Here is a 26,787-nt window from a genome sequence, read left to right on the forward strand (position 1 = left end):
GGAATCTTCCTCTCTGAGGAGAAAGGAGCAGCAGAGACAACATGTAATGAACTGACCACAATGTCTATTCCCAGCCTGCTGTGCTGCTGTGGGGAAGGAGGTAAAGAATTCAGGAGTAAAGTTGAGCCTAGGAAGAAGGGAGGACTGAAGGGAAAGTGTTCTAAGATTTAGTTTTATTTCTCACTATTACCAATCACATCAGAGAAGGGTGAATTAAACGAATTTCCCTAAGTCCAGTCTGCTTTGCTTGTGATAGTAATTGCTAAATGATCACCCTGTCCTTGACCCGTGAACCTTTCATTATATTCTCTCTCCCCTGTCCAAATGAGGAGTGGGAGTTATAGATTGGCTTTGGTGGGTTCCTGGCATCTATCCAGGGTCAACCCACAACAGTATCCCTCCATCTGCCCACCTCAGTCCCCATGGCAGAGCTGACAGCTGTCTGCAACCAAAGGGTTCTATAGGAAAAGGATGTGTACACTGGGAAAAGAGGAGCAGAGGCTGTCTTGCCTTTACCACCTTCCACTACAGCTTCCAGCACAGGTGAAGTTATCTGGTGACAGACCTTGTGTTTTAAGTAAGTCAGACTGAGTGGAGCTTGTGTGGGAAGAAGATGTAGTAACATCAAAGATTCAGAAGTACTGCAATACTCATTGGTGTAGAAGAGCTGGCAGTAGTAAAGCCTATTTTGATATCCTACAATGCCAATGTAAGGACAGAAGAACCAGTGGGGTCACCAGAGGTATCCATGTTGTGAGCTTGTCTGTGTACTGTGTACCTTTTTCATTATACACAATAACACTTGTTCTCCTCATGCTCCTCCTGAACTGGGAAAGGGTGTTTCATGGCTTCATGGGCATTGACAGGTACAAAAAGGATGGCTGTGGGTGTTGGGCTGTGATCAGTGATATATACTGATACATCAGGCATACTCAGTGTTGATACAAAGGTAAATGACGGTGTCTCTAGGATCAGGGAAATGGTTTGTCTTAGTGCTGCTGAAGAGTGTAGGTTCTGTATTCTTAGTGAAACTTTGAGCTTTATAATCCCCCAAAAGGTTAGGCAATGGGGAGGAAAAGACGAAGACAACTTTTCAGTCTTTAACTGAGGCACTGAACATGTGACACATAATAATGTGTAATAACCTTTGTATTAGTGTTAAACATTGAGGAATATCTTGTTTTGCATAATTACAGAATATATTTTTATAGTTTTATCTCTGTCCTGGTTTTATTTAAATCATAAACAAAAGTTTTGACTTTGAAAATAAAAGTCCTCTAGTTCTTTCTTGAAATGTGAAAAGAAAACTTAAATTTCAATAGGTTCTCAGTCAACTGACCTTACAAAGTTATAGTTATTGTAATGACAATTTCTTCTTGTTAGAGGCCTCAAGTTGTGCCAGAAGAGGTTTATGTTGGATAAGAAAAACTTCTTCACAAAAAGAGTGCTAAAGTGCTGGAACAGGCTGCCCAGGGAAGTGGTGCAGTCACCATCCGTAGACATATTTAAAAGACGTACAGATGTGGTGCTTAGGGATATGGTTTAGTGGTGACCTGGCAGTGCTGGGGTAACAGTTGGACTTGGTGATCTTAAAGGTCTTTTTCAACCTATATGACTCTACAATTCTCTTTGAAATAGTTCTGCCATTGTAAGTGACTCCACGGTTTAGAAAGTGAGAGAAGGAGGGGGAGTAGAGCTTTAACGTGAGACTGCAGTAACGCATCACCTTGAATTAAATTGACCAGTTATTTCACTGGTCAATTTGAAATAATCTGGAGATATTTTCTCTTGCTGGCTTTACTAGAAAGTCAACTGTTCTTCTGAAGTGCATCCTAATTCCTTGAATAGGTAATACAATTCAAACAATATATTTGTCTAGTTTATTTGAAAAGATGAATTGCTTTTTTTAATAGTGGACAAAGAATCACTCTGTTACACATTCAAGGAATAGCTCTGTCCATTTGTCTACAGACAAGGGTAGGTTTTTATGAAATTTCAGGGATGTCAATGTGAAAACAAATAGTTAGCCATTTGTGTTTGGCTCATTGTTTAGTTTTTAAGATATTGTAATGGGTACGTAGATACTCTCATGTAACATTCAGCTGATTTCTTATCAGATATCTTAATAGTTCATAATCTATTTCTTTAAATGGTTTTGACAGGATATTATGAACTGACTCTAAGAGACTGACTTAATGCAGTGAAATAATAGCAAACTGGGTTCTTGATACTGATATAATTCTGTTAAAGGCTGAGCTGGTAAGTAACTGAAAATCAGTAACTGAAAGGCTTGACTGATAAGCTTAACTGGCTCGAGTTCAGAAATTTGTGCAGGAGACCTAAAATTTCTTTTTAAAAGTGGCCAAATTTTCTGGTGTTTGTGTTCTCAGGGAAAAGTATTTAGAAAAAGGCCTCAAGACGCAACTGGATGTACTTTTAACTTAGTGTACTTGAAGAGAAGAATTCCTGAATAATAACAAGGAAAAGAGAATTTGTCAGCAAAGAATGACTCGCAGGTCAGGTATAGCATTGTTGTTGAAAAAAAATAGACAATGTACGATCTTGTAGAAGAAATTGGAACAAAAGAGTTCTAAAAGTAAAAGGAGAGCAACAAGAATGCAAGGGTGACCTCTGCAAGGTGCAGATGTGGTAAAGGATAAATATGAGATTTGGGTATGGTATAGAAACTAAACAGCAATTCATGAATGCTGACAAGGCTGTTAAGGCAAGCTAGATACTACTTCCCTCTTACAATGTACTGGAACATAGCAGATCCTCCAGAAAACATGGTTATTTCTTTACATCTTTCACAGGAGTTGAGAGGGGATAAAGCTGTTTTACTGAAGACGAACACATTTTGGAAAAATGCTTAAGAAATGGACAAATAGCTAAGAGGACAAGAGTTCTGTTAGCAGACCCTCAGCAGCATGTATTGGTTAACTGTGAAGATTTTTTTCAAGCCTGTGAGAAATTCTACAAGTTTTGTTTCCTGTTTTGTTTCCTCTTCAGAAGATGATTTAGGTTGCTTCAAGTTTGTTGTGAGAAGCTGTGGGATTAATGAATCTTCATTCTGAGATCAGAGCTTTAAACAATGAAATATAGCATCCTGTCATTGGCAGCAGATACCACTAGATGTTGAAAATAAAAAAGAGCTGCTTCTCTCTCTTCATTTCACATGATTTCTCTTTGGCATTTTTGTCTATGGAACTGTGATGCTGAATTATGAATATCCTATATGCCCTTGAGAAAGTAATATAAATGGAAAGAGACCCTGGAATGGGTTGCCCAGGGAGGTAGCTGGCCTGATCTAATGTGAGATGTCCCTGCCCATGGCAGGGGGGTTGGAACTAGATGATCCTTGTGGTCCCTTCCAACCTGGACTGATTCTATGATTCTTTTAGAGAGATTTGCACTTCTTGCTTGCATGAGGCCTTAAGACTTTGGTATGCGTCCCCCTTTCTTGCCCTCTTTTATTATGTTTCCATTGACATCCCTTATAGCCCTTTGACTTACATTTGAAGGCAGTTTTGAGCAAAGACTCTCTCACACTTGTAGCAGAACACAGAGCTTATCAATCAGTCATCTGTTCTTATCACCTGAAAGCTTGTCCTTGTAAAACATAAAGATGAAGAGCAGCTACATGTATACAGTTGGCGTAAGTAACATGTTTTTTCTAAAATGTTGACTTTCAAATTTTCACCTGAATATTTTTTTAGTTCTTGCAAACACGTTACCGCACTTCAATATGAGAAACTCGGTATTCTCCATTGCCGTGTCTTTCTGCTGCTAGTGTGTGAAAGCAGATTTTGTGACTTTGTAGAATTCTTTGTTTTGAGACTGATCTTTACACCTTCCAGGAAAATCAGTTTGATATTCTTTTAACAGAAATATTTTTTAATACACATGACACTTAAGATTCAGGTTATTTCCCTTTATTTTTTACCTGCTCTTGACCTGCTGTTAGCTTCAGTCCGTGCAACATTTAATGACTACTTATTTCAATGAAGTACTATACAAGAACAGTATCTTTTCACTACAGCTTCCGGATAATGGACTCCTCTGATCTTAAAATGTAATTTTGACCAGTGTATTCTTTTTTTTTCTTTTGTTTTCAGCCCAGTCACTGAAAGAGTTTGCTCGACTTCTGATTGCTGTTGAAGAGGAGAGGAGACGACTAGTAAGTTTGCTGGCAATAATATGTTGCATTGGCCCTCATTTTGTACGGTCATAATCCAAGAACATGATTAAATAAGTGGTAAGAAGAGAAATGAGATTCACCAGCCCTAAGAAACTCTTACAGAATACATTATAGCTCAAACTTGTCATATTTGTCCTTTGTTACAGCATTCTTATTCCTTTTATTTCCATACTGACAAGTCTCCAGTATGCTTTCATTTAGTCAGGTTTAGCTTTGTTAAAGAAGTTGTAAGTGTATTCTTGTACAATCATTGTTGAAAAAAAAATTCCACATAGGAAATGAAACTGCTTTTTTTTTTTGTCCTCGAAGTTGATGTATAAAGAAGAGAGTTAAGGATTAACCTCAGTAGAGTGATTTTGAAATATTGTGAAAATTTAACAAATCCTTCCAATAACTATGTCTGTCCTGGTTTTCCTTCCTCTTATGAGTACTTAGGGATGTGGAAAAAAGGATGTTCTGACTCAGGTTGGAGCAAACTTTATTAATCCAGGAAGAGTCTTACATAAAATTCTCCTGTTCCTAGGAGCAAATAACCATAGAACTGGTCACTTGCTATTTCTGTTTACATGAATGTTTTAAAGTGACAAAATAAAAAACATTTATAGGGTATAGTCACGTAATAAATATCACCAAAACCCTAAACCTATAAAAGTACAACACTTTTGCTTCATGCACATTTTTGGTTTTTTTCTGGGTAGATGAAAGAGTGAGGTGACTGTTCTCTACTTACCAACTTAAAAAATATTTACTAGAACACTTAATTACTTAAACAATGTTTACTAGAACACTTAATTACTTAAACAATGTTTCAATTTAATAGTTTTTCAGTTCAGGTTAAAGATCATCCTGAGCTATCTATTAGAAAATGGAAAGACAATGAATAGGTGAATTATTTTTTAAACTGGTTAGTCTTTCATAATGTTTAAATTGTAATCTCTTTTAACCTGGAGTGGGTCCAGAGGAGGGTCACAAGGATAATCACAGGGATGGAACATTTCCCCAGTGGGAAGGGGCTGTGAGAGTTGGGCCTGTTCAGCCTGGAGAAAAGAAGGCTCCAGGGAGACTTTATAGCAGCCTTCCAGTACCTGAAAGGAGACTACAAGAAGGCTGGGAAGGGACTTTTTACAAGGGCTTGTAGTGATATGTCAAGAGGGAATGGATTGAAGCTTGAGGACAGTACATTTAGACAGGATATTAGGAAGAAATTCTTTAGAGTGAGGATGGTGAGACACTGGAACAGGTTGCCCAGGGATGTTGTGGATATCTCCTCCTTAGAAGTGTTCAAGGCCAAGTTTAATGAGGCCTTGATCAATCTGGTTCAGTGGATGGTGTCCCTGCCCATTGTGGGGGGGTTGCAATTAGATGATCCTTAAGGTCCCCTTCCAGCCTAAACCATTCTATGAATCTATGAATTCTATAAATCTCTGTATACATAATTTCCCTTTATCTTCTTATTTTCTTTTTCTGTTTCTTCAAAGGAGTTGCTCACTTTTTCAGAAGTTTCTGACTCTCTTTATGGATTATTATTTGATCTTTCTAAATAAAGTTTCACTTTTTGTCTTATAGAAAGGCCAGGAGAGTAAAATGGGGAAAACCTATTAATTTTATTAAGTGAAAAAAGATCAGTCAGGTAGACAGATACTTTTTTTTCTATTTTGATGTGATTTCAGTGGTAACACATGGATTGTATGTATGTATAGCTCTGCTTTTTGATCCCAGTGCAGGATCAGAGACTTGGGTGAGATTTCAGTCTCATGGAAAAATATTTTAGAAGTATCTGTAAGTTTAGTAAAATGCAGTCATCAAATCATTATAAACAAAGTGGCAAATACTATTCATGTGTCGAGAGGCTCCTTGTGATGGGAAACACTTGCAGGTTTTTTGCTGAGTTTTTGCTGAGTTTAAAACAGCCCCTTTTTGCTTGTGCTTCAAGCTGAATGCTCATGCTGAGAACATCAAGGACATACAGTTATCAGGATTAGTGATGTTTGAATAAGAAAATTCAGCAAACCTAGAATTTCTTTTATTAAAAAGTTTGATCTGACTATTGGTGGAATTTATTTGATTATTATCAGAATTAAAGAAAGTGCCGCCATTGTCAAACAGACTTTTTATTCTTGAATTCTCTTACTATAGTTTCCTGCATGCCATTATAGAATCCAGAGATCCCTGTGAGGATCAGTGTGCCATGCAATACGCTGAACAGATTGCTAATAATAAGAGTTTTCTGTTTGACAAGCTTATGATTTAATGTTCAAAACCTTTCTTTGCTTATTTCTGGGGAAGTCTTGAGCATCATGCATACCCTTTGATTTCCCTGCTGGAAGCACTTCAGGACAGGCAACTTGCAAATCTATGATGATTTTAGAAAAAGTCGTCAGCTGACTGGAAATCTTGAGACAGGGCTGTTGTGGTTGAGGGGGGAATTATTTATTAATTACCCTCACAACAATAATAAATGATATGGCAAACAGGTATTAATAACAATAGTAACCCTTTATTAATAAAAATATGCCAAAACTCGCTGAATAGGATCGTTGTATGGTTGGAATATATATTTACAATGAGAATATGCAGTCTTAGGGCATAATACAAACTATTCTATGCAAATTAGGAGGCAAAAACTTGGAAAGAGAAAGTCCCTGGGAGCAGATAGCACTCGATTACGGCAGGGGGGAGGCTCGGTAAGAATCTTTAAACCCAAAGGGCAATGAACTAATTACTCACAGCTGGTTTTACCCACACAGGGATGCTGCTGCTGCTGCTGCTGTGTTAGCTTTGGGGCACTCTTGTAAGGTGCGGGCACGGCAGATTGCCAGCAGAAAATGTTTACCGCATGGTCCCAGGCTGGCCTGGCTTCAGCGAACGATGGGCAGTTAACGACCCTCTTTGCGATGGGTGCTTGCTTGGTTCCTGGGTAAACTGAGGCACAGCACCATTCTAATGGCAAGGGGAAGCAGGCTAGGCAGATCTGGCTTCTAGGCTTGTGGCTTCTCCAGCTTACACGTGTATGGCTCATGGCTTTATCCTAGGTTCTGGACCAGGCACTCAAGGCAGGGCAGGGCAACTCGAGGCAGCTTCTACGAGACGGGTCCAAGTAGGCTTGAAGTGAGGTTTGAGCAAGGCAAGGCAAGGCAAGGGTGACGACCAAGTCACTTGTATATATAGATCTTGCCAGAGATCGATTGGTCCAATGAGGCACTGAAGCTAACCTATAGCTGCCCAATGGAAAGACGTTCTAGCAGGCTATAACCATAAAAGGCAGAAACAAGGACCTTGTTTCTGGGGAGCAGTGGTCAGCTTATGTTCTGTCACCCCAGATAAACATCTCGTTTACCAGACAGGCAGGAGTCCTGTCACCTTTGGTCCTTTTTCCTGTGTCGCCCTGTTTTCTGCCGGAAGGAGGGGAGAGAAAGATGTCTAGACATCTTAAGGCCTGTCTGGGTTTGTACTGGGCCCTGTCATGGCCCTACCATGACAAGGGCTGCAGGTCTTTTAGAATTTGATTTCCTTCTGCATAAGAAGACAAAACTTTCAAAAGTGTTTGTTTTTTAAAACAAAACAAAAGAACAGCAAAAAAAACCCCAAAACCCAGCAAACCACCAACCAGAAACACCCAGCTTGTTCCTTATGATATTTTGAAGAAGAAATATTGGAGAAAACCAGCTAGTTGGTGTTGAGACTATTTATAGATACACTTCATCATGCCATTTACGGCTTCCCTCTAATTCTTGAAGTGTGTGACAATAAAAGACAGTATTAAATCAGTAAATGCTGGATGTAAAAGAATGGGGAATGCCAGATGTTAATTTTACTCACCAGCTAATGATCTTGTTTCCTTGCCTTGAATTTTATGTTATTAATTTATGAGCATGCATATGAGTGTATAAATCAGATTTGAATATGAAAAATATATATTCATAACACCAGTTTAGTAATTAAATTCTTTATACGTGAAATTATATTTTTTGCTTTGGTGAATGCAGAGTGTTGGAGTACTAGCCTGCTAAGATATACATCGTTTTCAGTGGTTAAGGAAGTAGTCTGAGGGGTGCTTAGTAAGTCATCTGTCCTTCTTGCATAGGGAAAGAAAAGGAGCTTGTTTTTTGTTTTCTCTTGAAGAATGTAATGAAGCAAGATATTATGAACAGTATTGCTGGAAAACCAGTGAAGTGTGTGGTTTTATTTATATGTATCATATAAATAACCTGTTGTCTAAATCTTTGCAGCCATTATTATTGGCAGCAGCAATAATATGATTATCATTGTAAGTCAGTTTCTTTTATCTTCGTCTTTTAGTTCTTGATGCTAAAAAATTGATGACTGGTCATAAAATGCTAGAGGTTGTGCACCAAATATTTCCTCTTAAAAAGCAAATCAATGAAAAAGTAATTCATAAGTAATTCATAATTCATTTTTAAATTATATACAGCCTTTGGCCTGATATGTGTCATTGCATGGTGATGTCAATGTAATGATGCTCTTGGTAAATGGTACATTAAAAAAACCAAAACTAACGAAACATCTCTGACTCCTGGGTTTTACAAGTAAGTGTAAATAGGATCAACAGTGAGATTCATCCCCAGTGATTTCAGCAACAAGCCACCAGGGAATGTAAAATAATGACCTCTCTTTCCCAGTGATTATTAGGGAACAGTAGAGATGCTATAATTTAATTTTGTGTGAATATTTGGATCTGTATCAAGGGAGCTTACTTGAAATAATTTTCTTCAGCTCTTGCTGAATTTACATCGTTTCTGTTAAACAAGTGATATGCTATTTTATTTTAGACATTCATGCATTATTTATGTTTCCTATTCATTTCATATTGTTAGTAAACTTTATAAGAAACAGAAATGTACTGGGAGTGATAAAAAATGCTATTTCCTTTTCCTTTCATAGAATTATGCTGTGTTGACATAAGCATAGATGAATTGGTTCATGCTACTGATTTCCTCTTCCTTGATAGCCTCTATTAATTTGAAGCAATGAATATTTTTTCTTGAGTGTTATGTTATCTTAAATGTAACTCCCTGATTATTTCTGAAAGTTTGCTAAATCCTGAAATTAAATGGGCCTTTTAACTGTTGAATTCCTTGCTATTTTTGCAAGTTTTTATGGGTTGCTGGCAAGTGATAAATGGTCCCAGATCTTTTCTCTGGCACTGTGAATCAGTGAGATGCATATGATAACTTCGAATTTCTGACCAGTATTAAATACATTGGGGATAGTGCAAAAATTCTGAAGTGGATATTTGCATGCTATGCTCAATGAATATTTTTCTTTCTAACATCTGTCTCTTTGTATCTCATGATATTCATGCTTCAGAAAGTATCCCATTGTTGTGGACTTATTTTGTATTAACTGGATGTTCTCATTGTCTATTTGCCCTCACAGAAGGGGTCTGATGCTATCTGCTTCCAGGGAAAGCATCAAAATATTCAGTTTCAAAAGGGGCACTTTAAGAAAATAAATGAACAGCTATCCATGGAATGGTACATAAAATCAGATGCTGAAGGACACAGCATGTTGTTGAGCAAAATTAACCTTTTCCGTATGATGTGAAGTGGGTTACAGATTACATCAGAAGAATAATCAGTCTTTCATCCCAACTTATAAATGGGAGAAATCATAACATCACGTATACTAGCATCTTGAGACTTCAGAGCATAGACCTGGCATTTTGTTTCACATGGGCGTTTTCTTACAATGACAAAAAATAGTGTACGATGGTGTTTTGGTGTAGTTGATGACTGCTTTTAGTGCTCATCACCTCACATACCAATTCTGGCATTTAAATTAATCTCTTTGGCAAGGAGGCTGTCTTGTAGGCATATTACGACCAATGAAGCAACAACACTGCAAATAAAAGTGTTTCTTCTCTTTGCAGTTAGGACTGTTTTTTTTTTGTGTGGATTTGTGTTGACGCACCCACGCACCCATTTCCTTCCCCTCCCCATCCCACCTCTATATTCACTGTTTTGAATTAATTCAAGCAACTCAAAACTGTTTTTTTTGGGGCTGTTCTTTTCCCTTATCCCATCAAGCAATTTCAACAGCATGTGGTGTTAACCTGACTGCTTTGGAAAGACTTTCTCAATTTGTGCATCCGTGTAGTAATTTGGAAATACCAATTTGCTGGCTAACTGAGCTTTCTATTGAATAGAGAGTTGTAAATCAGGATGGAATGGCTTTGGTTTTTTTATAAACAGTTTTACATTTATTCATTCTGGTGAGAGGCCTCGAGCACAGGCCCTGTGAGGAAAGGCTGAGGGAGCTGGGATTGTTTAGCCTGGAGAAGAGGAGGCTCAGGGGTGATCTCATTGCTGTCTACAACTACCTGAAGGGAGGTTGTAGCCAGGTGGGGGTTGGTCTCTTCTCCCAGGCAACCAGCACCAGAATAAGAGGGGACAGTATCAAGCTACAGCAGGGGAAGTTTAGGCTTGAGGTGAAGAGAAAGTTCTTCATGGGGAGAATTGTTAGCCATTGGAATGTGCTGCCCAGGGAGGTGGTGGAGTCACCATCCCTGGAGGTGTTCAAGAGGGGATTGGACATGGCACTTGGTGCCCTGGTTTAGTAGTCATGAGGTCTTGGGTGACAGGTTGGACTTTGATGATCCTTGAGGTCTTTTCCAACCTTACTGATTCTGTGTGTGATTTATGATTTTCTTCCTCCTACGTCAGGTGTAGTATGCTACATACTTGATATTAATTGCAGGAAAAAAATCGCTGTCTTTGATAAATGGAGTCCTGCAAGATAGGAAAATACTGTTTTGAACGGCTTTGTCAATTTTTACTTTTTGTACAACCAGCTTACTGTCCACTGGCAGTCAAGCTAAGTTTTAGAAATCACTGGGAAAATTACTGAAAACAAATCACATGCCTTCATAAATCTTTTTATTGAATTCCCATTTTAAATATTTTTAATCCATTTCTGGTCAGAAAGCGTTATTTAGACTAGAAAAGATACAGAGGTAAGGCAACAAGGAAGGCTACACATCTAGAAGCTGAAGATTAGAAGAGACTGTCTGCAAGGAGGACTCTTTGAGTAGCTTTAGTTCAAATAAACTAGATCAATGTTGTTTGAAGGCCTGGGATTCATTAATTGTAATGACATATCTCATCACCCTTTAGAATTTTTGGCATTTCAGACCTACTAGACCTCAGTAACAGGTTAGCACTTCAGCCCTTGAAATGACATTTTTCTTTCTTTCTCTTGTTGATACAATTGTCAGTTGTTCTAAGAACAAACCAGAAAAAAAAAATCCAAGTTTTGTTTCAAATATAACTAAACATTTCTGTCACTATAACCCTTCTTGCTACCCAGTTCAACCATTTCCTTCTATTGGAGACTGTTCTGTTCTACTTCCTGATCTAAGCCATTTGCAAATACTGAGAAATGAGTGAAAACTACAAAAGAAAAAACACCTTACCCTTTGTTCTACTGTTACTGAGTGCATTACTAGGGAATTACTTCTGTATGCAGGGTAGAAGTATTGATGCCAAATCTCCATGTCACCAGCAGCATAACTTTTTCATGCCTTACGTAGACAGGAAAGGCCTGCAAACTAGGGCAAATTGCATCCTAGTTGTCCTTTGCCTTCCATGCAAGGGAATTTGGGATCTAAAAGACTAGTTTAGGGAAATGTTACCTTTAAAAGCTCAGAAAATTGCTTTTCTCTAGGAAAACCAAATCTACAACATTTAAGGACAGCTGTGCCTCTGAGTTCAGCAACTAGTGGTTGCTGCTTCATCCCTATTTACTGTAAATTGGTCCTGGAAGTCTATGGAGAAACGATGGATACTTCCTAGTTTAGAGAGATTACAAGAGTATCTTCAGCCTTGCTGTCATCTTGCTTCCTTTTCATCCTCCTGGAATTTGTCCCAAATTGAGAAGAGTAGGTTTTGCCTGTACAGGTGAAATTTGCCTAACGTATGTTTGCATGTAAACTGTAGTCATCTATATTTTTCCAATCTAGACTCATATTATGGAGTTTGTGGAGAGAAATGGAAACTTTTCAGTACTGTCAGCCTTAAGAAGATGCTTGTAAAGTAATTTACTGGCAACATATGCGTGTTTCTTTTCAGGACACATGTGGATTTATTACCTTCTAGATGGTTACTTTAGGTGACTTCAGTTTTTTGTACAAGATACTAATTTATTCCATTCATTTTAGTTTATAGAATGATTTTTGCTTATGCTTTTCATTAGTCTGTTTTGGAGAAAAATATTTCTGATTCTTTTACATTAGAGAATGTGAATTCTCACTTTTAAGGTATGTAATACTACTTTGTTGAAGCTTTTGCAGAACACATTTCAGCTGTATTCTAGCCCTGGAATGTTTGGAGAAACTGTGCTACAGAAAACTGTAATGAATGGTTTTCAGAACCAGGTTTCTATCCCAAGACTAAGTTATCTTTCTGTCCCTACTACTATCAACATAAAAATTGGGAGGTAACTCAAGTGGAGTTCAGCAACACCTAGAAAAATGGGGGGGGGGGGGAGTTATTCGTATTAATTGCATATTTGTATTTTTTGGACTCTTTAAGAAAATGTCCAGTCTTCCCTGTTTGTTGGTACAAGTATTTGTGATTTTATAGTGAACATAATTGAAGAAGTTATCCATCTGGAACAATAATTCCTTTGGCCCTGACTTTGTCAGCTCCTTCCCCTCACTTCAGTGCACACAAGAAGATAATAAGTCCTTTGGTATAATTGCTATCAAAAACGTATTAGAACTATATTGTCACTTGCCTACAAGTGTAAGCTCTGACCACTATGACCGTATAAAAACAATCAAGAAGTGATAGGCATGTTTCTCTCATGCAGGCTTCCTAGAGAGCAGGTCTGCAATGTAATCCTTTGGGGTGTTCTTGTTGAGGGAGGACTCACAATGCAGTTTTCCTCCTTGCTCTGTCTTGAGCTAGCAGGAGTCCTCTTTGTTTTCTCTTCATCACTCGAGTACAAAAACATATGCATGCAATAAATGTTTCTTAGCATTTCTGCTCAATTAAAAATAAAAATACAGACTAATAAAAGTAAGTAGTTCATGTTCTGTTGTCATTAAGGTAGTTCAATATCTAACATCTGTATATATGCATGAACATTTCTGAATTTTCCCCCCAAAAACCCCACATACTAGGCCAGACACTTTGGAGATAAAATGTGCTCATAGTGGAAAACATTAGCTGACTCTTCTAGATGACGCTTTGCCATCTTCCATAATTTTGTTCAATGATAAGGTCTAGGAATACATGAAGACCTGTTAGTGTTACTTTTCAGTTTTACACTTGGTAAATTCTTGATTTGTTTAAAGTATTGTTCTAATTCTCATATTTTCATTATTTAAATATAATTTGTTCCATTATTTGTGTAGAAATGAAGCAAAAAAAATCAAGTGATCCTGTGACATTTGATTATAATAATATTTAAAAGACCAAACTGATCTCATTAGATGCTACTTGCAACTAGTTCATAGTGAAGAACCATGGCATGTGTAAGAGCTGTTTGCACCCTGTCCTATTCAGCTTGGTCCTACGTAATTCCATTGCTTTTTGAACCTAGCAGTTGAGGAAGAAAGCAATGTGACTATTTTTAGAGGTGTGAAAGTGTTGATCTGTCACACTGATCAGTGCTGGCTTGTGTTGGCTGGTTAGCTGGCATCAAGCAGGGAGCAGTTGTCTGTCTTCATGCAGCCAAGTCACTGTAAGCGGGACCTGCAATGATTGTTCAAGAGGAAAGGAAAGGGGAGTGGAATGAGATACGTAGGTTCACTAGCTCTAGCCCCTATTTAGAGTACTTCTTAACATTTCTTACCATTCCTTCATACAAAGACTTAGTAAAGTGGGTGGGATGATTGCTTCTTATTACAATATAAAATGATTACATGGGGTCTTTAATCTTTGGTCTGTGAAGCATCCTATTAAAAGACTTAACAGCTTGTTGTAAACAGGCCTATGATTTTTACGGTGTCCTGGTGAGCTGGCTTGGTGCCTTAGTAATGTACTTTGTAGTTCTTAATTGATTAATCTGCAGTGACCGCAATTAGAATAAGAAGTGATTATCAAAACCCAGTAAGTAAAACAGTAAAACTTCTGAAAATTTCTGGTTTCCTTTGCAATGTTTTTCAGTTAGGAGAGAACATTCACAAAACGAGATGGCTTCCCATTCCCAGTTTTGAAGAGTATCATTTAGAGAATCATAGAATCAACAAGGTTGAAAAAGACCTCAGAGTTCATCAAGTCCAACCTATCACCCAGCACCTCATGACTAACTAAACCATGGCTTCAAGTGCCATGTCCAATCCTTTTTTGAACACCTCCAGGGATGGTGACTCCACCACCTCCCTGGGCTGCACATTCCAATGGCAGATCACTCTTTCTGTGAATGACTTTCTCTTCACCTTGCCCTGGCACAGCTTGAGACTGTGTCCTCTTGTTCTGGTGCCGGTTGCCTGGGAAAAGAGACCAACCCCCACCTGGCTACAACCTCCTTTCTGGTAGTTGTAGAGAGCAATAAGGTCTCCCCTGAGCTTCCTCTTCTCTAGGCTAAACAACCCCAGCTCCCTCAGCCTCTCCTCACAGGGCTTGTGCTTGAGACCTCTCACCAGCCTCGTTGCCCTTCTCTGGACATGTTCAAGTGTCTCGAAGTCCTTCTTAAATTGAGGAGCCCAGAACTGGACACAGTACTCAAGGTGAGGCCTAACCAGAGCTGAGTACAGGGGCAGAATGACTTCCCTGCTCCTGCTGGCCACACTATTCCTGATGCAGGCCAGGATGCCATTGGTCTTCTTGGCCACATGGGCACACTGCTGGCTCATGTTCAGACAGACAGATGAAATCCTCCCTTCAGTAAAAGTGCAGAGTGGGGGGTTATTTGAAAAGGCACTTGCTACTTCTCATTTTATAAATCTATTTTGATTGTTTTGATTTCATGTATTCATTCCACGTTCCCTCTGTTTTGCCGCTATTACATTAATGATGTAATCTTGCATTACAGGACAGCAACTTCCCAAAGTGATTTGAGAGGCATTCACTGGGAAGCATGGCTGGAAGGAGTCTATTTTAATGACATTGTCTTCACAGAATTGCAGGTAGTTGCTATTTCAGCTTGTAGGTACTTTGGCTTTCAACACAGTAACTTGAATGTCTTCTCAGATGGTTTGTTGACAGAGAAAAGAAAGATATTTCCACTTTTAAATTACTGTTTTAAAAGAATTTGAATTTTGCTGGATCAGCCAACCTTATCACTTTAAAGTTTCATACACTTAATTTGTGACTGCAGGAGGGAATGGAGTAGCTTGTAGCAGAGGCTGTGTACTTTACCAATTACTAGTCTGTAATAATGTCAGAACATGCTGTTACCTGACAATCTACTGCTCATTTGATTTTTTTTTTTTTAATGATTCTGAATTTATCTGAACTTCTCCCTGTAGTATGAGAACAGGTAGTTTCCTACACAGAACTTGGTTTTGACTTATTTTTTTTCATTTAGCCTGGTCTCCAGGGCAGTTTGAAACCCCTATATTCAGTGTCCTTGGAAATACAACTAAAAATGGGTAACAACACAAGCAAGTTATGTGCCAAAGAGTATGTATTAAAAAAAAACCTTTATTTGAAATAAACAAACACAAACAAAAAATCCCACCTTCTGAAGAAAGGAAGATATTCTCCCATGGGGAGCCTGTATAATCTACATGGGCCTATAGCTGTGTTAAACAAAAAGATGTTTTATTTGAAGTGTTCTTATTAGGATGTTGGTGTAAGTTTTGAAGAACACTTAGATTGTTTTTATTCTTTTCAAATTCTTTAGAAGCTCCAGTTACTGTTTGATTGTTACTTTGACAAACTTTCTTCAGAGCATCTCCCCATAAAAGTGTTTTTACACTCAACTAAAACTGAAACAGATTAACAGTTTTGCCTGTTTTTTTAGCAGAAGTGCCAGTGTATTATGTGGCCACTTCAGAGAACTGGCCTGGCTAAAAGCAAAGCAAACAATTTTTACTGGTTATTTTTTCAACCATTTTGCCAGAGGCTGTTTCAGAGTCACAACAACAGAGGGCCAACGAAGAGGTCAAAAAGAACTTGAAGAAGCAATGCAGTATCATGCATGCAAAACCTACTTAAGCTACCATGACCATGCAAATCTATTTCTTCATGCAATGCTTGTCTTAGCCCTGCTGTTACAACTAGTTGCGGTCAAGAAAAAAGGTTATTTTCTGGTGCTAAAAGGAAATTATAGCAGAAGTCTGGAAGCCATGATATGTGGTCCTATGGAAAGTTTTGAATGACAGGGTCACGCATTTTGGTAGACTTAAAGATGAAAATGCTATGAGAGCTGCTTGCTTGGGTACCTTTCAGTAAAATGCTATTATTAAAGAAAGTACACTAGACCTTTCTTTTCTCCTAAGCTGGCTCTTATACTATGTAGAGATCTTTTTACAAGCTAAATGAGACCTTTCTAAATTAATTTATGTTGTTAGTCATATTTGCATAAGAGCAGAAAAAAAGACTAGAAAACCTGTATCTGGTTCTACTTCTAGCCCTTTTACTCAGAACGTCTTGTGATGTGTCATACAATGTCCTGCATCCCTCTTCTAATGGTGTGCTGTTCCCAACATGTTCATTTTGAACTTTGACCTGACAGTTGGCAGAACCTCCTAAATTATAATTCAGGATTTAAGGCTAGAATATCCTCTGAATATTTTTCTGTGTCAGCTATGGTTAAAACTTTGCATGTATGCAGTGATAGAATTGTATTGCACAGTATGAAATATGCTTAAATTTTTCTCTAACTACATATTTTGTCTTTTCATACTAGCTTATTTATCATTATGCCTGTTTTTTTAAAGGAAGATCACAACCTTTTCCTGTGGTTGCAAGAAATTACCATGAACAGCTACGCAGTGTGTTTCTCATTTAGCCTTTAAGTTTTGGTTGAGATAGCAGAGTGCTGATGTGAACACAGATGGTTAATGTTGTCGATAACATGGAAATATTGAATGATTTTCTATGTATCCTGTAGTTATAAAAGTTCATTTATCTCTGAATTGTTCAAATCTATTGCTAACTTACTTTTCCTCAGAAAATGCCGTAAATGTTCATACACGTGCTTTTGTTTCCTGAAAGGATGCATAGTTCCAATCTCTGAGTTAACAGTTCCTGGGCATAGTACCATTACAAACAGCTCAGCTGATTTTGGCTTTATGCCTGGACATGTTCATTCATGAAGTAGTTGTTAAAACAAAATACAACTCCCAATTACATTCATCTCTTTGAAGAGCTGGTTTCCTCAACATCAACTTTTTCTTTTTTTTCAACAAGGATTTTTGTGGATTTGGTTTTGTTGGTATTGGAAAGATAAGGAACAGTGGATTGTTTGGATACTGCCATAGCTCTTGAATTAAGAACCAGACACAGCGTTTAACTGTCAGACTCCCTTTCTCAGTGCTTTATTTCACAGCAGCTGCAGAATATAACGCAAAGTGATTCCTAATAGTAACAGATAGTAGAGGTTAGTAGCTATTAACCCCACATTTGCAGTTACTGGAATTGACCCATGGAGGCATGCAGTGCCTGTGAAGATGAAAATTAATTTTCATACTGGAAGGTAACACAGATTGGTCACAAATAATGACTGTGGGGCGCAGCTGTAGTACCAGCACAACCCTACCTGGCTGCTCAAGCAATTCTCAGCTTCACCAAGTGCAGCAGGAAGTTATTACATGACTGCTAATAAACTGGTGCATAAATAGTTGCTTAGTCCCTGTAGCCACTGATAAAGCATTTTAACCTTACAGAGAAGTGATTGCATGGACTGCTGAAAAAGTAAGTAGATCAATATTCAAGACCACTTCCGTCAAAAGTATTCACCTTACCTGTCAAGCTGTCACTGTGTAATTTGAAACAGGACTCAATAAATGGGAATTGCAAAATAAATACGGAAAGGAGAAAGATTGTTGATGAGTTCACAGCCCCATGTATCCTTGCGTTGTGCTCAGCTATGTATGACCCTTTCTTTGTCATATTTTGAAGCTTTTGACCTCACCACATTTTTGGCAATCAATTTTGTAGCCAGCACAGATTTCACATAAAGTACTACAAACCATCTCTAAATACCTAAGCCACTTTTAACGTCAGAGTTCTGAAGTCTCTGTGGATAGTGTAATTATCTGCTGTAATTTGGAAAGTTCAGTTTCCAAATCAACTTATAAATCTGATGGGGATAGTAGCACCTAAAATCTAATACTGTTTTCCCTGCCCTAACTATTAAGTAAGTTTGCTGGTCTCCGTTTAGTAGCAATGACGTTTTAGTAGTTGATAACATTTGTATTAAAATGACAGACAATTGACAGGTGGCTGTGCATTTACACTGGCTGTAACTTACACAAGCTACTAGTAGTGTGTCAAAAGTACTTTCGTAAATTGTGTGCAAGTCGTTTGTATATCCTTCACAAGCGTTTTTGGTGTTCTGATAAGCCCAACAAATCACAATAACAGAAATACGTTAATGCTTTGATGTTGGTAGAAGTTAAAAAGCAAAAAAATAGCTTTCTAAATTTTGACTCGGATTCATAGCAAGGCAAGATTTTTATATGTGTATTGAAAAAAAAGGTAGTGTATTTATGATTCTAGATTAAACATTAACAGAGTTTGAGTAATTGTTTGAAAGATTGTAGATACCTAAGCATATGTATGGAAAATGTACATGGAACTTACCTGCCTCTCTGTTTCTATATTTATCCTCATACTATTGGTTAGGCATTTTAAGAAGCTGTTAAGTGTCAAAGCAATAAGGTGATGAAATAATGAGCTGAGGATCTGATATGGCTCTTTTCCCATGGTCTCATTTGCATTTTTCTGCGTAAGTTCCTTTAATTTCACCATTTGTACATTATTAGCTGAACTTACGTTTCTTTGTGTGGGAAGTGTGTATACTGCTGACGTCATCTAGCTAAGAAGAGGCAATCATCTGACAGGAAGAAATTGTGAGAGAATTTAGGCTGAATGTCAGGAAAACTTCCTCACGATGAGCCACATTGTGAAATACTTTGCCAAGGAAAATAGAAGTGTCTAAGACACAAACTGAGATTGAGCCAAGTGTTGAAAAATGTAGTATAGAAACAGAGTAAGTATTTTTTATTACTCTGTGACTGTGTCCTCATTAGCCTGAACCATGGTTAATCAAATCGTTAAGTAATGTTGAGTAACTTATTTCAAAGATTCAGAATAATGGGTTAGGAATACAGTCCATTTATCAAGAAGACTTCCACTTTTTCTTTTTTGAGGTAAGGATTATGGGGGGAAAAGGGGAAGAGTTGGAAGTTGGACAACCGGTAACAAATACCTGCTTTTCCGGTTGAATTTGGCAGTAACTTCATTAGTCATGATATTTTCCCAACACCATTTTGTGTGAGACTCTAAGTAGATTAATTTTAGTATTTAGAAGCCTAAATATCTATGGAGACTTCTGCAGCTGGCTACTTTTTGTTTTCTTCTTTAAAGAAAATAAAACAAAGGAACCACTACATGAAATACAGCCATTTCTGGCCATTGGAAAATACAGAACCAAAATTCTAGCTCTAGTATTTCTCTCAACATCTTGGCTTCTTCAAGTTAATTTACTTACTTTTATCTCTCACTGAGGTTTTCAAGTTTGTTTCAGTTACCGTTTTGGGGTGTTTGTTGTTATTTTGGGCTCAGAAGTTGCTGATGGCATTCAGGCAATGAAACTCGATCTGTTTTTAGAAGTCTTGTTGTGTTGCATGAAGAACAGCTTGTTTATCTGCCTTGATGTCTCCAGCTTCTGTCTAGAAGAAAGGCACCCATACTCTAGCTTTCAGTTTTGTTGAGAAAAGCATATTTACATTCGGTTTCAGGAATTCTGACAAATTAAGTTTTTTAAAATAAATGCTATGGTGAGTGACAGCTCAATATCCCCTAAGGGATAATATGTGCTAGTTAAAAACCATGGTTTTCATAGTAAGTCAGAAAGTTATTATTTGATTAGTTAAGTGTTTATTTATTCTTTTATTAATTTCCAACTCTCCCTTTCCATTGTAATGGACCTCACAAGGAGGCCTTTTCAGGGTGCATTCTCTCTACTCTAAAGAAGTTTTGTTGACATCTGCACAGTTTTGGCTGCAAAATTTACAGATTGGGATTTGGAAAAGCAGAGACCAAGTAATAAACATCAAAAATTGATATTGAGTGACTACTAACTATATCTGACAACCAGAGAGTGACAGTGTCTGGGAAGTTTTAAAACAGAAAGTTTGTAAAGTAAATCAGTTTTCTTGTTTTTTAAGATTTTCTCAATCAGATAATTTCTGTAACACTGTGTTGCAATTTTAAAAAATGTAAGAAAAAAAAGCCCACACAAACTCTCCACCAAAAGAGATTCCTCTTCACTTCTTAAATTGAAGATTCCTCCTCAGTACAAGAAGGATTGTTTTTATTGTGTTTACTTTTTCTTCATGGGAAAAAACCCCAAACTTTTCTTGTGATAAATGTTCAAGAAGTGAAAGATCCTTGTAAAATGTCTAAATTTACCAAAGTACTCAATGGAATAATTTGCTATTAAAAATGGCATGAATTATGGATGTACTCAAACTCTGGATCTGATTTTTTGTTAATTAGTTCTGTGTTCCAATTATGCTCTTCCCTGTGTTTATGTAGCCATTTCCCCCTTGATAATATGTAATGTAAACATTCAAGCTGAGGATTTTTTTTGTTTATTTGGAAAGCTGTAAAGGGAGGAAAATACAGAAAAGTTTTCTTCTGTAGGCTATCTGAAATGACATTCTGAAGTTCTCTTTTGCTTTCCTTATGATTTGAACTCGGCCTAGTCAAGAGACAGACACTATTTGTATTAATGGTACTGATAAAAAGATAAATACCCAACCTTGCAAGTACACAACTGAATTATTTTTCCTTTATTGTGGTTGGGCTTGCGATTACTTTATCTTTTACAGTTCTCACTGAGTTACACTTCATGGAGTAAGCCATAAAAGAAATAGCATCTCTTACTGGACAGTTAGTTGCCCACCATGACCATATCTGTTGATGATTTATGTCTGCCTTCTAACATTTTCAGGAGGTTGCTAAAGAAAAGAAAGATAAAAAAGCAGACTTGATTTTTTTTTTTTTGGTCTTGGTTTTGTGTTGTCTCTTTTCCTTTAACACCAAGTAGTTCTGTTTCCTCAAGTGATATAAATAAGGCATATAGAGTGTAGGTGGAATACAGACAGAAAAGGATTTCTGTAGTTAGAAGCGTCCAAAGTGCTGTGTTCAAGCTGTTGTCTTCTGTCGTTCACCTCTGGATACAGAGTTGTTACTTCTGAATAATACAATTTGTTGACAAACAGAAACTGATAATTTTAGTGAAAAACAGTCAGTAGGAGGAAAAGAGCATAATTTCTTTAGTTATGAAACCTAGCAGCATCAGTCAATTTTGTAATTCTTCATAGACCGAAAAAAGTTAAATGCATTCTTTAACACTTTATAAAATGATCCTGTCTATGTAGAAAATAATTCGGCTGACGCAACTAAGCAGCAAGACTAAGAGATAGGAGAAATTGACAGAGGGAGGGAGCAGAAGAGAGATACAGAGTTTTTGAACTCATCTGGTAAATGACAGTGCTGACAAAAACCCTACTGAGCTCTTGCCTACTGAATGAAAAAAGGAATACAGGAAATAGGGAAAGAAGCTCTTTGAAGTGTGTCCTTTCGCAATGCAGGAGTAGGTGGCATGCATGGTCTTTGTTATGTGAAAGAATTTTTAGGAAAAAAGAATAGTTTAACATATCCTGAGAAATATGAATAAAAGCACAGGAGATACAAAAGTGGAGCCCCAAATGTGTGCGGCAAACTTGTCCCAGTTTATTATCCTCTAGTGGGCTTTTACAATCAGTTACGAGCCATGAGTCAGTTGGGTTTATTCCTTTTCCTTTTTTAAGTTATTTGCCATTAGATTCTGTTAATCTGTTTAAAAGTCCTTTAGGGCTAAAGTGTGACTATTTTTCACATTAAAAATATTGGGGAGTGGGATGATAGGAACCTTAATGTACAGTGCTTTCTGCATTTGAATTTTATTTTGCAATGATCAGGTATGTAGTGTTCAGGTATTTGTAAGCAACCAGGTTCTTTGAAGTGTCCAGAACTTCATGAAATTCAGTAAGGACAAGTGCAGGGCCCTGCATCTGGGGGAGAAATAACAACATGCACCAGTACAGGTTAGCAGTTCCCCTGCTGGAAAGATGGAAAAAGACCTTGGAGTCCTAGTGGACAGCAATTTCTCCATGGGACAACAATGTGCCCTTGTGGCCAAGAGGACCAATGGTATCCTGGGGTGCATCAGGAAAAGTGTGTCCAGCAGGTCTAAGGAGGTTCATCTCCCTCTCTACTCTGCCCTGGTGAGACCACACCTGGAATACTTTGTCCAGTTTTGGGCTCCCCAGTTCAGGAGAGACAGAGACCTGCTGGAGAGAATCCTATGGAGAGCCATGAGAATGATTAGGGGACTTGAGCATCTCCCCTATGAAGAGAGACTGAGATCCCTGGGGATGTTTAGTCTTGAGAAGAGAAGACTAAGAGAGGATCTGATCAATGTGTATAAATATCTGAGGGGTGTGTGTCAACTGGATGGTGCCAATCTCTTTTCAGTGGTGCACAATACTAAGACAAGGAACCATGGATACAAGCTTGAACATAGAGATTTCACCTCAACATGAGGAGAAACTTCTTTACAGTGAGGGTGACAGAGCACTGGAACAGGCTGCCCAGAGAGGTTGTGGAGTCTCCTTCTCTGACCATATTCAAAACCCATCTGGATGCATTCTTGTGCGGACTACCCTAGGTGATCCTGCTTTGGCAGGGGGGTTGGACCCAATGATCTCTTGAGGTCCCTTCCAACCTCTAATATTATTGTGATACTGCGAACTGCTCCTGCTCAGTCCATGAAGTTCACTGGGTGTAAGTCTACTCGACACTGAAGAGTTCTTCACTGCCTGTTCAGGACAATGTAGTCAATAATGGTTAACATTGTCTTACAGTAAATCAGTCTACTTCAAAGAACCAGTTCATGCCTTTTGGCTTCTGCTTTCTGCACACACTGGAGTTGAGACACTTCACTGTTTTTTAAGATGTTTATTATCCAGGAATTTCTTAAGCATGTTCATGTGAGAGTTTTCTAGTGGACAATCACATCTTAGAGTCTGACTGTACATGTATTTACCTTCCTGTTGACCAAGAACTGATTTCAGGTTGTCTCTTCCTTCTATGAATTATATAAAATCATAGAATCAAGAAGGCTGGAAGAGACCTCAAAGATCATCGAGTCCAACCTGTCACCCTAAGCCTCATGACTATCTAAACCATGGCACCAAGTGCCACATCCATCCCTCCAGGGATGGTGACTCCACCACCTCCCTGGGCAGCCCATTCCAATGGCCAACCACTCTCTCTGTGAAGAACTTTCTCCTCACCTCCAGCCTAAACCTCCCCTGGCGCAGCTTGAGACTGTCCCTCCTCTCCATTAATCAGAGACAGATCTAAATTTAAATTTAGATTTACCCTCTTCTAGTGTAAAACCATTACTCCTCATCCCATCACTACACTCCCTGATAAAGAGTCCCTCTCCATCTTTCCTGTAGGCCCCTATTAAGTACTGAAAAGCTGCTATAAGCTCTCCTTGGAACCTTCTCCAGGCTGAATAACCTGAACTCTCTGTCTTCATAGGGAAGGTGTTGCAGTCATCTGATCATCTTCATGGCCCTCCTTTGGACATGCTCAAGTAGTTCCATGTCTTGTGCTGGGGGATCCAGAGCTTTACACAGACCTTCAGATTCCTGATGTTTGTAACTGGGCTGAAGGATTGATCATTGAGCCCCTCTGTAGGCACTTCAGGCTCCTTTACTCTTTTCAAAATGAGTTCACACATGCTGGGTTCAGTGTTACTTTTGAATGTTAGGAATCCTCAGTTCTGACTTCACCTTTAGCTGACAACGGTAGCTGCAGTAGTTTTGGGAAGGATAGTCCAAGCTGTATGAACCCTCCAGCTGTTACTGACTCCCGGAGACAGGGCTGTAGCTTGTCCTGTTTGTTTAAAACTCCGTTCTGTGAACCATGCTATTATGAAAAATTTCCTAAAATGGACCTAAGTGCCTTGTGTTAGATGTACAGCTGTGGCTTGAGAACTGGAATTAAACATGACTTGATAAAGGTGGTATTACAGACAGTTTACAATTCTGTTGAACTTCCTTGAAGTATATACTTTATGCTCCGTTTTCAGATTGATTCAGTGGTGCTGTCAGTAATAAAACATAAATCATATAATATTTTACACTGCCACAAAGGTAGTAGTCCTCTGAATACTATCAGATTTCTGAGCAATTCTGAACATCTCTTAAATACTTTCCTGCCTGTAACCAGTACACTCAAGAATTACTGAGACCTTAAATTTGAGAAGAAAACAGGCAGCATGTAAAAAAGGTTTGAGCGTTAATACTCATTCCATAATTCTATCATCCTTCACATAGCCTCTCTCAGAGTACAGTACAGAGGCTAGATAGGAGTTGAAAAGACCTGAATAAGCCTTCATCTCAGTGCATGGACACTTCAAGTGTGTTCCTCTGTTGCTGCTTAAGAACCCAGGAGTGGCAGCTGACAGAGTGGAACTGGCAGGCTGAGACTGGCTTGTGCAGACACTATTAGTAACTCACTGAAGTGCTTTTCCTTGCATGTACTTCAGCAATGCAAAGCTGAAGCAGCACTTCGACCCTCCAAACTTTTATTGCTAATGAGGGCCCTCTATTCAAATCTGTTTCTTGGCAAGGCATACTGTAAGAGGAATGAAGTCAATTTTGTTAAAAGTTACTGTGGGAGGGCAGTAACAGCATTGTTAAAACTCATGTCTGGACAATTCCCTTGGTACCCTTCTTTGCATCCTAATTTCCCCACGAAGCCTAATTAACAACATGTCAGTGTTTACATCTTTGTTCAGCACTTGTAATACTGGGGATAGTGTTTGACATTTGGAATAGAGACTTGACACATGAGAAGAGCTGTGCAATTATTTTATTCAGGCTACCAAGGGGAAAGGGGAGAAATAAGTAAAAATGTAGGGAAGAGGTTAAATGTTTAAATTAATAATTTTTCAATTTAGTTTTTGCTTTTCCCCTCTACCACTTTAACTACATTATGAAGCTTAACCTTGCTGAATCTTGTTTGGGCCCCTTTTGTACACAGATGTTTCTTCTGGGGAGTATCTAATGTTTCAAGAAATAGGACTCTTTTGCCAGTTTGTGTGCTGTGAGTGGGAGAGGAAACGTTATGTGCTCACTTTGCAAGCACTTTCAAATCTAAGTTCTGATTTCCTTCAGTTTAACGCAAGTTGCTAGTGTGTATTTACTAATGATCATAAAATAAAAGTAACCATGCCTTTAATTCAGATGGATTTTTTTTTTGTTTTTTTAGTACCAACCTTTGTTTCTCAAGACCATTATGTATTACCAACACAATCTCATTTTTGTTTCCGCAAATTCTTATCAATGGCTGTTTTTCATTTCCTCACTTCATTTCCTTGTTTGTCTTGTAAGATGTATTGCATTGACTTTCTTCAAGGCTATTTTAAGTTTTATTTGTACTATGCGTAGGTGCATACATTTTCTTATATAATATTTTAATTAAGAGATTTTTTAAATGTAACTTTTTGGTGTAATCTCAGCAGTGTGTAGTAAAAACTTTTAAAGGCTAGTATTGTGGTTTTCTGTTGTAATCTTCATTTATAAAATGCTATTGAATATGATAGTAGGAGGAAAAGATACAGTTCAACCTTACTTGGATCAAATATCTGAGGTACTTAACCTGTGTCTTTATTCACCTAAAAGTTAAATCTATCAGCCTTGAGCTTTGCAATAAAATAAAGAATTGTAATAAGAGAATATCTGAGTCCATACATATATACATTTATAGATATACATTTGTGGCTATATGGAATATTAATTTTTCCAGTAATCCGTTTTCTTAAGGCTTTGTTTTGCGCATCTTGGGGATGAAAAATAAGATTAACAGTGTTTGTAGCATTTTCACTTCAGGAGTTCACAATGCTTGAAAGGTGTGTAAAATACCTCTGAGAAAAATCTGCTTTCTCTGCACAGATGACATTGTATTATATGGTGTAAATAGTTTTTAAGACTGTCCATAAAACATATTAGACATCTCATTGCCTCTACATGGTGTTATCAGAAGCAGTTTTTTTCACGGGATATGTGGCAGGTTAGTAGCCTCTGACTTTACTGCTAGTTGGAGTGATTGATGATAAGTATCTGCTTCACTTTTCTCAACTCAGCAGGACAGTTTGAGCATCAGCTGTTAAAATGTCTTTAATAATAAATTTGATTTGTCACACTAGACTATTTAGTAGAAGATGATTATAATAAATGCAATTTTTGTTACTCAAACAAATGGCAGGACTTGAATATCTTCTTCTTCTTGGTGCTGTTTGAAAGTTGTTTGAAATAGTAGTGATCTGACAATGCCCAAGAATCTTGTGTTTATGAGCAAAACAGATTAGCATACAAACATTAAAAC

At 37.9% G+C, this 26,787-nt stretch overlaps 1 protein-coding gene across 1 annotated transcript in view; it reads left to right on the top strand.

Annotated features, from left to right (window-relative positions):
• The window catches only part of ARHGAP42 (Rho GTPase activating protein 42), a 161,653-nt gene that overhangs the window by 52,365 nt on the left and 82,501 nt on the right, over window positions 1–26,787 (top strand). The window contains exon 3 of the mRNA XM_054400380.1: window positions 4,116–4,177. Within this exon, the coding sequence (XP_054256355.1) occupies window positions 4,116–4,177 (62 nt within the window). The remainder of the gene's footprint in view (window positions 1–4,115; window positions 4,178–26,787) is intronic.

Source organism: Indicator indicator, chromosome 1 (assembly GCF_027791375.1).
Source record: "Indicator indicator isolate 239-I01 chromosome 1, UM_Iind_1.1, whole genome shotgun sequence".
NCBI lineage: Eukaryota > Metazoa > Chordata > Aves > Piciformes > Indicatoridae > Indicator > Indicator indicator.